We start from the raw sequence: 14,965 nt of genomic DNA, 5'->3' as shown, positions 1-14,965 counted from the left end.
GAATTTAGGAATTTTTATTTTTTCTTTTTTCTTTTTTCTTTTTTCTTTTCAAAAAACAAATTTGAGGACACAAAAAGATAGAATAAACTACGAACCATGGACTTCTCTACCTTACACAAACCTTAGACGGCCAGCATAACCCATCAAAAGGCTTGTTAGAACTCCTCGAAGCTTTGGCAAATGAAATTGGCAAAAGGTTGGAGGGTTGATGTATCATATAGGACTGACCAGTTCCTAGTCAATGGTTAGGCCTTAGGAAGGGAATTGGCCCATCCCTAAAGGAAGATCGACTCTAAGCCTTTAAGAAGGACAACCCCTTAAGAAGATTAGAAAACCTGATGCATAGAGAATCAGCTAGTTATCAGTTGAGTCCAAGAAGTCCGAACCAAATACTTAATAGCCTTGATAAGATAAACACTAAAAGTAAGTGACCAAATAGCAAGGCACTCAACCAAAAGCAGAGTATTTATCAACAAACCAGTAAGTATGAAGCGTTTTTGTAACTAAGAAGAATTTGCTAATCGAGTAGACCTTCTAGCAAGTTGGGCCTCCAACATTAGGCCCACAAAGTCCATAGCTAGGTCCAAGCCCATAATGAAGTCAGGATCCACATATGACTGTAAAAGGCCAAGTAATGATCCTTAGAAATTTAGTATAAATACACGTGGACCCAAATAATTAAGATCAATTTCATCATTAATTGCTAATTTGAGAGATTTGACTATCCAAGAAAAGTTCTTTGTTGACTTGAGTGTTTGAGTCTCTTTTATAGGTATCGTTCACTTTGACATAAGAACAACAACTTGGCGAACGACTACTATCTTTAAGAGTAGAACCCATTTAGAAATCTTTTGACGAGGTATTGCTTTAATCTATAAAAAAATAACTTTGATTTGATTGAAATAAGATATAATTATTCGATTTGAAATTTACATTCTATTGAAAAGTATGAACTTCCAAATAGTCTTTTGCATTCTAATAATTTTAATTATACAATAATTTAAGTAAAATATAGATATTTGATTATTAAAATTTGGTACGAAATATTAAAGTTCCAATATAAGTAACAATAATATAAAACAAGCCATTTTACAATATTATTAAAAAGAAAATCAGTAAAATTAGGATATTAAACATAATTAAATGATTGGAAAAAAATATAGTGATTTGTTCGGGACAAATTCAGTATTGAGAATTCGAAACTTGTTTTAATGCTCGTATTAGAAGTTACCAATTTTAAATTATTTATAATAAATAATATATTATAATAACATATAAAATTTAAATGGGTATAAATGTTGATTAATACATTAAACATTCTATATTATTCATCTATATATTTTATTTGTATACAATTTTATTAAAAGTAATAGTTTTAATAATATAATAAATATATATTATTTATCTATATATTTTATTTATATAGAATTATATTAAAAAGTAATAATTATAATTATACAATAAATATTAATAAAAAATATCATATTTATGAATTTCATTAAATGTATTTTTAATTTTATATATATATATATATATATATATATATATATATATATATATATATATATATATATAAGAAAAAGATAAATAAATAAAATAAAATTATTATAAGATAATATTTTAAATACATAAACTTAAGTCAAAGATAAATCTTTAAACAATGTTATACATCAATAGACATGTTAGTATCTATAACAATATATAAAGTGAATTCTCTCTTTTGTGTCCACATTTCAAAATTTCAATTTTACCCTTTAAAATATAATTATTTATTAAATTTTTAAAAATTGACTGTTATTTTTACAAGTTTTTAATAAAATCGTTTATCTCTATTTTTTTTTTCTATTTATCAATCATTATTCTTTTATCTTTCCTGATATATTTCACTTTATTTTTAATAAATATAATTTTATTTTATATATTAACTTAATAACATTACAATATCATTATCTGCTAATATAATATCACGTATATTTAAAAAATCATATGCACAACATGTGTTTACACAAATTATTATATTAAAATAATAAATTGCTAGTAATGATAAGTTATTGTTCTTACCTATTATAAAATATGATTATTCTCTCACATACATTTCTTACTAATTTTTCAATTTTATTACAATAATAGTCACAAAATGTCACTTCCTGTATATTTTATAACTATCTATCATTACATGATGTCTTCTTTCAATAAATAAGAAAATAAAATAAAATAAAATAATAATGAAATGCAGTAAAGTAAAAAAAGGCAAATCTAAACTGTAAAAATAAAATAAATAAATAAATCAAATTAATAAAAATGAAATGACAAAAATATGATTCCTCAATACTACCAACTAATCTTATATCCATCCAACTTATTGAAAGCAGAGAGCCTCAAAACCATGCTAACAGGGAAGAGAAGTTCCTCTAGCATCAATATTAAGTGAATGAGTTTTCATAATTATTAAAGTATTAAAACAACTACAATTGAAAAAATAATCTACATAACTAAATAAAAATTCTTGTGATAGAAATAAGCTAAGTAATCCACTCTGCCTTCTAAATATAAAAAATACTACATTTCCATTTCCATATGATACAATCCCCTAACTTCAGTGTAAAAATTCAAGTTGACTCAAATATGATAAGGGAAAAAGTGACACCCATGCTGCTTGCGGTGAAAACAGTATATTGATTAACCTAATTTTCTTTTCATGTTCTTTGATCACATGATTTGGAACTTTCGCTTAGCAAGCTTAGCATTCCAGGGGCATATATTGTGCCATGATTGCTCTAATTTTAAAATCCATATTAAGTTTTCAATTGATTGACGTCAAGACAAAAGGTGAAACTAAAATCTTTGATGTTAATGTGTTTTCAAAATTAACAGAATAAAAAGTTATGAAAAGTAAATTATGGGATCAATGTTATTAAAACTTGTTGAATCATCATGTTGAAATTGTCCAATCCAATTGGGTATAGCAAGTCCAAATCATTTGTTAGGTCAGAAATGTTCAGAAACAATTATGATATGACTATGCTGAATTTTTGCTTGGGCCAACTACTCGATAGATTTTTAAAGCTAACCAACATGGTGTGAATTATTGGGACTTTTCAAGTTATACAGTGAATATTTTTTAGAAAACTTAATATTGGTTCATACGAATAATTATATTTGTAACATGTTCTATATTTGACAAACATATGCTTATGCTATCCGTTTTGACAATACATGATCATCAGAAACATACATCCCTTGATAAAGTCAAAAGACAAAAATATCCTGGAATTATAATTTTACGCTAACTCCTTCTTGTAGGTTTGCAAGACGCTGTCCACTGTGCACCACGCCGCTGCCGCTGCTTCTGCTTTGTCACCACTGGTCTGCAAAGCACAACCGCCATCGTTCACCACTGAGTCGACACCGCTGCATTGTTCTTGCCAAAAAATAGGTGATGAAGGATTGACCCCAACCAAGAATGGAGGCACATGTTTAAGAAGACTAAGCATGTTTAGAAAGGAAGTTCACTAATCCTTCATACTTTTTATTTGTATTTGTTATTTTTGATTTCCAAAGTTGACTTAGTTGAATCAACTTTAGTTGACTTATTGTATTGACCTTTGACTAGGTTTGACTTTGTTGACTATAGTTGACTTGACTTAAGCCAACATGCTAATCTATGTTTATTTACTTTGTAAGTTAATTAGGAGTAAGAAAACAATGCTAGGTGGTGCATGGTGATTGGGGAGCATAAATGATGTGGAGGAGAGAGTAAAGCAAAAGCATAAAACATAAAGTAAAAGCCATGAAGCAAGTGTACCTATGTACCTTTGGTCTCCTTTGTTTTTAGCATACTTTGGCCACTTTTTGGAGACATTGAGACACATTCTTTGTCTCCTTTTGTGCTAGAACGAAATTAGCCTGGTACACACCATAATTAGGTCTTTTGTCTCTAATTTTTGTAACCTTATTTGACCTAGTTTCTAGAAGCTAGGGTTAGGTTTTTGTACAGATATCCTTAGGTATCTTTGATTTGCTTAGAGGCCCCTAAACTCTTCTATATAAGGGGTGCTCATAGACATGTAAAAGAGTTGAACATTTTGAAGTAAAAACACTCTTGTGTCTCAACCATTTGTGAGAGTTTCCTCCCTTGGGAGTGAAACTTTTAAGCCTTATCTTGCATAGCAAGTGGCGACACACATCCAATCATATTCAAGGTTGCCATGACTTCTAGCTTAACTTTGTAGTGGCGTGCTTCTCACATTTTTACCATTTTTTTCCTTTTCATTTTATGTTTTCTTCTTCCTTTAATTGTTCTTGGTTTTCTATGGTTTATGTGCTTTCCATTTCTTTTTTGTTTTGAATCAATCCATCATCTTCTTCTCTTGAGCTTTGCGAAAGGAACCTTCACATCTAGATAGCTTGATATCTTAATGTCCAGTGGAGATTTCACTTAGCTTTCTTAATCAACTTACACCATATTCAATAATTTTAAAAGAAAACAACATAATCCTTCGTCAACAGGTGAGTTAGTATTTTTCTTTTTACCATAATGTATTTTTCAAGAACTTTTTGGTTTGATTATTTCGGAAGATCATCGGACTTTGAATTCTGAATTAGGGATTCATGATTAGTGTTCCGTAATAAACACTTTTCCGGAATCCAGAAGGACCATTTTCTGGAAAGTGGCGTGTTCACCTCAATATTAAAATTATGTGAGGAATGATAATGAATTGGAAAAACTTCAAAATGTGACGATTGCGGCGAAATTTTAGACCTCGATAGTGAAAATTATAGGTAACTGTGAACAAGGAGCAGCAGCTTTCAAATAAAATGCGAAGAACCAGACACTTTAGAAGTTATGGGCGTGCAGTTAGCAATTATGGAGGTGTAAGAAGCAAACCTCTAATTGTACTTTAAATAGTTATGGTCCATATTGAAAGCAAACAATCATTTCTAAGCCCAACATCAACTGGTTCACATGTCCTGGAGCGCCGAAAAAAACCTAGTGACTGTCGTTGAGCTCGAATCATAAGTTCCAAGACGAAGCAAGTGTTGTGGAGCTTCCATTTTCGGAGAACTGCAAACAGAAAAATCCGCGAGCTGAGAAAACCGCAACTAGAGAGGACGACGTACCACCACGCTGCGAAACGACGAGGAATTTGGGGTGACCGGAAAGAGAACGATACGAGGCGAATAGAGACAAGAACAGCGAGTTGTAGGAGAAGAACGAAATCGCGGTGAGCTTTTCTATTTCCGCACAAGAAACGACAATCGATGGCTTTCTTTTGGGTTAAAAAGAAAACCCCTATGGACTCTCCAACTCGATTGCAAGCTCGGGAGTTTCGCCGAGCTCACCGAGTTCCCAGCGAGCCTACCAATCCTGCTCCAAAAATGAGTTTGCTTCTGAGTCAACTCGGATAATGGGTGTGGGAATGTAAAGTGAACTCGAACGAGTTTACGAGAGTTATCACGCGAGTGTGATATTCATGATGGTTTTGGAAATTGAAATTAGGCAAAAGGAAAATTATATTGATTCTTGTCTTCTTTGAAAAGACTAAAAGGTTTTTTTTTCAGTAAATATATCTTTATGCTCATTCGGCAATCTACTCAAGTGTCTTGCAAAATAGAATTTGTGCGAAAAAAAGTTGTGTTTGTTGGGCTTTGGTGCCTGAACTGAAGGTTGAACAATATATTCATAAATGCTACAAATCTAAAGTGTTTTCTGTGCACAATTTTGATATGTTAGAAAATTATACCAAAAAGCGTAGACCAATATTATTTTGGACACACTTGTAGTATTTAATTTTATTTATTAGAAAATAATAAATCTGCGTGAAGTATACACAATTTACCCCTCACCGGTGAGGGGTTGTGGTTGGATAAGACAATAGAGGATTAGATTTTGTCTAATGCATTACATTACATAGATATACATTTCAAGTAAAGAAATGGTATATTCTGATGCAGTTTTTTGTTGTCCCGTGTTATATATACATGCAGATAGTTTAGTTGTCAGGTCACAAAACAGTTTCGCCACTTAAGATCCCATCGAAATCTGCCAAAATGTCGCGGAAGGGTTTGATGGAGCAAGACCTGAGTAAGTTGGATGTGACAAAGTTGCATCCACTTTCTCCAGAAGTCATATCTCGGCAAGCTACTATTAATATTGGTAATATTTTCGCACATTTTTTTGATTTAGCGCTTATAATGTAATTAAAATGCACTGATGGTGTGCAATTTCTTAATATTATTATCCAATCATAGATTACAATATATATTAAAACTGTTCACTTTCGTTAAAACTGTATTTAAAGTAATACATATGGTGATTTCTAATTGGTTGGCAGTGTAGAAATCTTTAAGCTGATGCCACATGAAAATTAAACTGTACAACATAAGTTGTGTAAGCTTCTCTTCCATCTGTAACTGGATATTGATGTATAGCATTGCATCCTGACAGGCACTATTGGTCATGTGGCACATGGCAAGTCAACAGTTGTGAAAGCAATATCAGGTGTCCAGGTATTCCTTTGTCTTGGAATGTTTCTCTTTCTTACAAGTGATTTAGGTTTCATTGAACTCTACAAAACTGGTTTATAAAGTGACTATTGCTGCATTTATATATTTTATTTCGACATTATCTTTTAGACTTCAGGTTTTCCCAATGCAGTCATGTCTAGTATTGATGGGCTTGGTACGTGTATTCCATAGTGAGTGACCCTTTTAATAGATTTAGGATAGTCTTTTAGAAAATGGTTTAGGTCCCCCAACAAAACACACACACACACACACACACACATATATATATATATATATATATATATATATATATATATATAGATGTATTGTGTTTTTATGTGAGACCTAGGTTTGTCCCAATACACTTCTTTTGTTGTGGAGTAGAGGTTTAAGAAGAGTATGTACTCGTCATCTTATATGGTTATCGCGGGTGACTTTCATTTAGTCAACCTGAGTACGTGGGGACATTCAGCTTGTAAAACCTGGCTAGTGGATTTTATTCAATATGTATATTATAGTTTGTTATGGATAAATTCTATTTGTATTTGAAAGCCTGAATTGGGTTCTCTTGATTGGAAGTGGTTATTTCTAGAGGCTTTATGGGGTTGTTTGCTTTTTTTTGTTCTTCTGTTTTAAAAAGCAGGATTACACGTAAAGTTGCCATGTTTTATTATTGACACTTACCTTTTATCTTTAGATATTTAAACTATTGACCTATTGTTTCCATGAATGTTGTGCAGACTGTGCGTTTCAAAAATGAGTTGGAGCGTAACATCACAATCAAGCTTGGCTATGCAAATGCAAAAATATACAAGTGTGAAGATGAACGGTGTCCAAGGCCTATGTGCTACAAGTGGGTGCTTATTTTTCCATTAGCCATTATGATATCAGGTTATTTTAACTTTTGGTGAGCTGATTAATTGTTTCTTACAGGGCTTATGGAAGTGGGAAAGAAGATAGTCCTATGTGTGATGTGCCAGGGTTTGAAAACAGCAAGATGAAATTGCTGAGACATGTTTCTTTTGTGGATTGTCCGGTAAAGTCCTGGACTTACATTATTATTTAGGACTGCTTAATGCATAATGCATTCATTAGATTTTATTTTAGCTATAATATGAGATATACCTGCACATTTGGTAAGATATAATATTGAGACATTTACTTGTATACATCATCTCTCCTTAGCATATTTTCTGTCCTTAAATGGAAGGAATATATGAGATATCGTGTGTGTATGTGCATGATGTATGAATATACACACAGAAAAATTCTTAGGTGCTCTTAATGAGCAATAGAGATCTCTTGCTCTTATAGATGTATTCCCTCATCTAAGTTAGTCATTACTGTATGTAGTTACTCTAATACTGCTATAGAAGTGGTATAGTATACATAAAATCTTACATAGTAAGATAAATGTGATGCTCAAGGAGCATAATGAGCATAATAGCTACTGGTTTGGAATATTGAAAAATTGTGTTTATTGAAGAAATATGAATGTGGCCACAAGAAGGGGATATATTGGTATGATTCATCAAGGAAAAATGACAAATTTTTGTAATTAGAAGTACTGCTTATGAGAATAGATCATGTTGTATTCTTTTTTTTTTTAGCCATGTGAAAAGGGGTATGGGGAGACCAAGGACATCAATAAAAGGATCTTATGGTGAATAGTATCCTTGAGAATTTTGGTTTCTAACCGAGTCCAACTACATAGTGTGATCTATGTGACTGATCATACATAGTGGAACACAACTAATACTGTCATTTGTTGCTGTAAAACTGTTGTATTGGTGGCATTCAAGATTTCTGATTTGTTACCTTTTTGAATTCTTTTCAAATCTAAATATACCCCTTGCTATTAAGGTTTCATTCTCATTCATAAATCACCTTGGTCACCTTAATCAGCTCACTAACCTAATAACTAAAGGTGCTGCAAAGAGCACCTAAGATTTCGTCATATATATTTTTTGCTTTTACTCTTGGGTATCTATAAGCAATGTAACGACAGGTCTCCAATCAAATGCCTAAATCATTTAATATATATTTTAGTTTGTTCTTACAGGAGTGATATATGTTTTTATGTTACCAATATCTGTAGGGACATGATATTCTCATGGCTACTATGCTTAATGGAGCAGCAATCATGGATGGAGCTTTATTACTCATAGCTGCTAATGAAAGCTGTCCACAACCACAAACCTCTGAGCACTTAGCTGCTGTGGAAATTATGCGTCTACAGCATATAATTATCCTTCAGAATAAGGTTGACTTGATTCAAGAAAATGTGGCAATCAATCAGCATGAAGCAATTTCAAAGTTTATACAGGTTAGTTTTCTTTAAATAGATTTCTTTTACACAATTGAATTCCTTTTCAATAGCCTACATGAAAGTTTCCACCTTTTTTTTGTGACGTGCCAGGGAACTGTTGCCGATGGTGCACCAGTAGTACCCATTTCAGCACAGTTAAAGTATAATATTGATGTTGTGTGCGAGTATATTGTGAAGAAGATCCCAATCCCTGAGAGGAACTTTGTTTCTCCACCTAACATGATTGTAATCCGGTCATTTGATGTCAATAAACCTGGTTTTGAGGTTGATGAAATAAAAGGAGGTGTAGCTGGTGGAAGCATTTTGAGGGTAAGTCTTGCTTGATTTGCGCTGTCGTCTTGATTTGCCTGGAATGCATAATTTATATAATGTTTGATACTTGCTATTTTTATTCCGAAATCAAGGAATGAAATAAACCTTGCCTGTCTGGTATTTATGTAACGTGGCTTAAAAGACTAAGGTAAGACTACCTGACAAATTTTTCTTTACAGGGTGTTTTGAAGGTGAACCAATTCATTGAAGTTCGACCTGGGATTGTTGTTAAAGATGAGAGTGGAAATATCCGATGCACACCAATATACTCAAGAATAGTTTCATTGTATGCTGAACAAAATGAGCTTCAATTTGCTGTACCTGGAGGCCTAATTGGTGTTGGGACAACAATGGATCCCACACTGACACGTGCTGATAGGTTGGTAGGTCAAGTTCTAGGAGAGGTCGGATCACTACCTGAGGTTTTTGTTGAATTGGAGGCAAGTTATTCTTAATTATCGATTTGTGCTTGCTGCCAGTAATGAGTTATCAATCAAGTTTGACTTTTGCAATTCAAAAGATGAGTTAAGATAGAGATGTTTGTAAAACCTTTATTTCTTCTCAACCTTATTCTGTATTGGTCTTGTAGGTAAACTTTTTCCTGCTTAGACGGCTTCTTGGGGTCCGAACAAAAGGGTCTGAGAGACAGGGGAAGGTATCAAAGCTGACGAAGGGAGAGATGCTAATGTTAAACATAGGATCAATGTCAACGGGGGCCAGAGTAATTGCTGTGAAAAATGACTTGGCAAAGTTGCAACTTACATCCCCTGTGTGCACTAGCAAGGGTGAGAAGATAGCACTTAGTCGACGTGTTGAGAAGCATTGGCGTCTTATTGGATGGGGCCAAATCCAAGCAGGAATCACCCTTGACGTCCCTCCTGCCCCCCCTCTCTGTTGAACGGAGACAAGGCACACCACAGGAAACAACTGCAGCAGTTTTAAAAAGTCTACAACAATTTAGATATGTGGGAAGGGACACAATTGTTGGGAACCATTTTTGTGCGGTGGCGAAGAAACATTTTGATTGTTCTCTATTTTTGTTTTCTCTTATTTTGCCCATGTACCTACTATTGAAGTTCAATATAAGTTGTTGGTCCTCCAACAAGTATATCGAAGCAATCAATTGCTTATTATTGGTGCATAGGTATGTGAAGGTGTACGGAATCCGTACCTTTAGACCTAGGCCTTAACTTGGACATACCGGGATCTTTAGTTGGTTATACATGAGACATCAACATGCTACGATACAGACAATGTTTAAATAAATGCGTTATATATTGCTATTCAAGAGGGAGTTACCCTAAAGGAACAAATCCGGTAAGCCCCCTTAGTGGCACATATGCTCCTCCCAATGCACAGGTAAGAAACTCCGTGGAAACGCATGTAAGAAACTTCATGGAGAAGAGAACTTGTGCGGAAGGTAGGATGAAGTATGGAAAAGTGGATCGGTTTTGGTATTTGGTAAAGGTATGGTGAACGTTTTTTAGGAAAGGTGAAGTCAACTCTAAGAAAGGAAACTAGAGTGATTTAGAGACAATTTCATTCCAAGATGAGTTTAAACAAGAGATGTGCACCAATTTTGAAATACGATTAAAGACTCCTTCCAAGACACCTAGTAAGTCTTGGATTACAAGAGAAAAATCAATACAATATTACAACTCAATTGAAATCAATCAAAATGCACAAAATGTAAGTTGCTTCATGTAACTTTTTCCTTTTGGCTTGTGGTTTTGATCTTCACCACTCTTACAATTCCAATTGTTCATTTCAAAAAATATGATAACCAAACTAAAAAAGAGGTCAAGAAATAAAGCAAGAAAAATAAAAAAAATAAGAATATAAAATTCAAGGAGAATAAAACTTTGGCATACTCAAAGATCACCAAAAAATTGAAAAGGAAAATATTAAGATATAGTAAGCACACCAAAATGAATATCTAAAGAAATGTTCTAAAGTAGATTTTAGCATCAAAGCTTAAGACATTTACTCTCAAAACAGTAAGCAATATACGTTGAAAGTAAAAATACTGGATCAAACAGATTGCAAATTATAAGCACCAAAACATACAAAACAACAAGTGCTAATAGTGATTTTAATGTACTCTTTTACCACTTTCTTTTGCTATTATTTTTTTCTATTTATTTTTGATACTTTCTTTTGTTCTTTTCGTGTTCTTTTTCTTTCATTTTATCTCTTTTCCAGCATCATATTTCGACACTAAATCAAAATCACCACTACCGAAGGTTTCTTGATATGAATTTAAAATGAAAACAAGAAATAGTAGAAAGAAACTTAAAGAAATTAAAATGTAGAATAAGAAGCTCAAAAAAATATAATGGAAACTGTACTGTACGTCCCATCCCATCGGTCAATCCGCCAAATCTAATTCTTAGGCCCATCGGCCAAAGTTGAAAAACTAGTACATGTAAGGCTAGCGGTCGAACGGTCGAACGACCTCCTGAATAAATTGCAGAACCGCCGGCGAATCGGCTCTGTCAACCAGCCATGTAGCATCGTTAAAGGACCATCGGTCGAACGGATCACGAATAACCTATAGGACCATCGGTCAAACGGTAAAACAAATAATTCATAAGCCAACCATGTTCATGCCCATCGGTCCATCGATAACACCTGGTCGAGCGACACAGACCCGTGATGGCATATCGGTCGATCGGACAAGTACGTGTAGCACCTACCATAACACGACAAACATTGAACCAACCATCGGTTGATCAATCTCTTTAGACTTGTGTAATCCTTCGCATGCGTCTGCCGGTCGGTCTGACGTACATGAATGGTTCACTTATTAAAACAGTATAACAAACCCAATCAAGCGGCCATCGGTCGCACGGTCAAACGATCAGTCAATCGAGTTAATTAACGTTAAACGAGTCAGTAATCTTGATTAAAAGGTCATTGGGCCGTGATTAAGAAACCCTAATTACAGGCCCATCCCGAAAACTATAAATAGGGCCCAAAGGTAGGTTGGTAAGGATCTTATTTGCGCATTTATTACGGCAGTTATACTGGTATACCGATCGGTCCATTACTGACTTAAGCATCGGAGCCTTTTAGACAGGTACCCCCGATCGTCATCCCAGCCGATCGAGCTAAGGAGTGGATTTCGCTGAAGTTACTGTTGTGGAGAAGGGTAACGCAAGTTTGGAGAGGTTCTTTTAGTAGGCTCTTGGTCCCTACCCCGAAACATTTTGGCGCCCACCGTGGGGCCGAGCAGTCTTCTTTAAGAGAGCACCTTTATGGTGACCACAAGGAACCGGAACAGCAACGTAGACGGAGGTAGGATGGCAGACGATCAAGCAGATACTAGGGAGATGATAAGAGCGATGCAGCAGAGGATGGATGAGATGCAGAGAAACTATGAAGTGCAGATGCAGATCTTGCGGGAGGAGAACGCCATCCTGAGGCGGAAGGAAGAAGGAATCCCATCGACGCCTACCGTACCCGACCCGCTCAGGTTAAGTCGGGTGCAGCAGCATCGAGAAGCCGAACGGGTGGAAAGTCGTCCCCCACCCACAGGACACGAGCAATCACAGCCGGCTCGGGTCGAGAAGACTTAGGCTTCAAGGGGAAATCCGTCGCACACGATGGCGGAGAGCTCGGGAGCAAACGATGGAGGCCGCCCATCGCGTCAATCGATCCCCGCGTCGGGATTCTCCCCCTTTACATCGTATATTTTGGAGACGCCGCTGCCGGAGAAGTGGAAAATGCCGACATTCGACAAATACGACGACACGACCAATCCAGACAATCACATGCGGGTTTTCATGCATCAGATGATGTTCCACGCGGTTAGCGACCCCATCTGGTGCCGTGTCTTCTCGACTTCTTTGACGGGGGAGGCTTTGGAATGGTTTTCCGAGCTGTCGACCGGCAGTATTGACTCTTTTGCCACTCTGAAGACAAGGTTCAGCACACAATTCGCGCCCCTGAAACCGGCCATTCTGACGGTCGACAACCTGGTGAACATCCGACAGGAAGATGGGGAATCGCTGAGGAGTTATTTCGATCGGTACAATCGGATGTCGGTCAAGATAAAGGATCTCAGTGACGAAATCGCTCGGCATCACTTCTCATATGGGCTCCAGCCGGGAGTTTTCGCGGACAAGATAACCGAGAAGCCGAAGACGATGGAAGAGATGAGGGAACGCGCGGCCAAGTTCATACAGATGGAAGATATGCAGGAGTTCCGGGTGAAGAAGAGGGAGAAGGAGGACGCCGCACTCCCTAAGGCGACCGCGCCTCGGCCGAGCAAACCCCCAGCTCGGCCCAGCGAAAGGAAGCCACCGAAGTTCACAACGTACACTCCTCTGGTTGTTCCTCGGGCTAGGATTTTGCAAAAGGCCTTCAGCGCCGACTCGCTCCCCGCAGTAAGGAAGAAGCCCCCACCACCCGATGCCGACGGTAGTAAACACTGCCAGTACCATCGTACGATCGGGCACACCACCGAAGAGTGCCACACGCTCCGCGACAAAATAGAAGAGCTCATTCGGCAGGGGCACCTAAAGAAGTACATTCGACAAGATCGTCCTCCGCAAAGCCCGGTGAGGAACAGAAGCCCAGTAAGAAGAGCCCCCCCGGCCCGGTGGGAGAAGCGGAGAGAGCCCGAACCCGAGAGACGAAGGAGAGGACCGTCCCGGTCGGATCAGAGCCCAAGGAGGAGCCGCAGTCGGAGCCACGATAAACCCCTCAGGGGCTATATCAATACCATATCCGGAGGGTTCACCGGAGGAGGATCGAGCTCAGCAGCCCGAAAGAGGCATGTTCGAGCGCTAAAGTCGGTTCATCTGGTCGAGAAGAAGATCCGGTCGATGCCCCCCATCACGTTTACAGACGACGACTTCAAGGCGCCCGACCCCGATCATGATGACCCGATGGTCATCTCAATAGAGGTAGCCGAGTATGGGATCGGGAAGGTGTTGGTTAACCAGGGAAGCTCCGTCAATATGCACGGTACACGCAGATCAACAAATCGCCAGGCAATGCTATGCCGCAGGGTTGAGGATCACTCCTTACAGTCGTCCGCAGAAACAACACCGTTCGGAGGTAGCCATGACGGACTTAGACCCCCGAACGAACACCGAGGATCGGTTGCAACCAGAAGGAGAGACCAAGGAGATACCGATCGGGAGCCAACCTGAACAAGTCACCAAGATGGAGGGAGCCCTGAGCGCGGAGGAAGAAGAGCTCCTAGGGGCGGTGATCTTAGAGAACAAAGATCTGTTCGCATGGTCGAGTGCTGACATGCCAGGCGTCCACCCTGATGTGATGTCCCATAAGTTGGCCATCTTCCGGGAAGCCCGCCCGGTTGCTCAGAAGAAGAGAAAAATGGGAGAGGAGCGAAGAAGAGCGGTCGAGGAGGAAGTCAGGAAGCTAGAAGGAGCTGGATTCATCAAAGAGATCAAGTATACTACGTGGCTAGCCAACGTGGTCATGGTGAAGAAGACGAGCGGGAAGTGGAGGATGTGCACGGATTTCACCGATCTCAACAAAGCCTGCTCGAAAGACGCGTACCCGCTACCCAGCATCGATCGGCTGGTGGATGGGGCCTCAGGACACAAATTCCTAAGCTTCCTGGACGCGTACTCTGGGTACAACCAAATCCCCATGTATGGCCCGGACAGATCCAAAACGGCGTTCATTACAGATCGAGCAAATTTCTGCTACGAGGTCATGCCGTTCGGTCTGAAGAACGCGGGGGCAACTGATGAGTTCAAATTTTTGCCCTCATTTAATATTTAAATTTGGGGATTTAATTGATTTTTCTGTGCTTAAAGATTGATTTAATTAGGATTTGTG

At 37.5% G+C, this 14,965-nt stretch overlaps 2 protein-coding genes across 2 annotated transcripts; both read left to right on the top strand.

Moving 5' to 3' along the window:
• The first annotated feature begins 4,951 nt into the window (after window positions 1–4,951).
• Window positions 4,952–10,267, top strand: LOC114185424 (eukaryotic translation initiation factor 2 subunit gamma-like). The gene is made up of 9 exons (XM_028073137.2): window positions 4,952–5,225; window positions 5,989–6,157; window positions 6,449–6,510; window positions 7,248–7,360; window positions 7,441–7,543; window positions 8,606–8,833; window positions 8,927–9,145; window positions 9,328–9,588; window positions 9,738–10,267. The coding sequence occupies exons 2-9, from the start codon at window positions 6,052–6,054 to the stop codon at window positions 10,044–10,046; spliced, it is 1,401 nt and encodes a 466-aa protein (XP_027928938.1). The 5' UTR covers window positions 4,952–5,225; window positions 5,989–6,051; the 3' UTR covers window positions 10,047–10,267.
• A 2,486-nt stretch (window positions 10,268–12,753) lies between these two features.
• On the top strand, window positions 12,754–14,307 carry LOC114184582 (uncharacterized). Its single transcript, XM_028071889.1, has one exon. It carries the CDS (start codon window positions 12,754–12,756, stop codon window positions 14,305–14,307), a length of 1,554 nt encoding a protein of 517 aa, XP_027927690.1.
• The last annotated feature ends 658 nt before the right edge of the window (window positions 14,308–14,965 follow it).

The sequence above is a fragment of the Vigna unguiculata genome, chromosome 5 (assembly GCF_037176805.1).
Source record: "Vigna unguiculata cultivar grain cowpea cultivar isolate G323 ecotype 2 chromosome 5, ASM3717680v1, whole genome shotgun sequence".
Classification (NCBI taxonomy): domain Eukaryota; kingdom Viridiplantae; phylum Streptophyta; class Magnoliopsida; order Fabales; family Fabaceae; genus Vigna; species Vigna unguiculata.
Note: the sequence above shows the minus strand (reverse complement) of the source record. Positions and strands in the feature narration are given on the sequence as shown.

What these genes read in the sequence shown, in the direction of transcription:
- LOC114185424 (XM_028073137.2), top strand. Translation starts at nt 6,052, where the DNA reads ATGTCGCGGAAGGGTTTGATGGAGCAAGACCTGAGTAAGTTGGATGTG. An exon ending in GCAAGCTACTATTAATATTG is followed by an intron (nt 6,158 to 6,448) that starts GTAATATTTTCG and finishes GCATCCTGACAG; the next exon opens with GCACTATTGGTCATGTGGCA. An exon ending in TTTCTTTTGTGGATTGTCCG is followed by an intron (nt 7,544 to 8,605) that starts GTAAAGTCCTGG and finishes CAATATCTGTAG; the next exon opens with GGACATGATATTCTCATGGC.
- LOC114184582 (XM_028071889.1), top strand. Translation starts at nt 12,754, where the DNA reads ATGGCGGAGAGCTCGGGAGCAAACGATGGAGGCCGCCCATCGCGTCAA.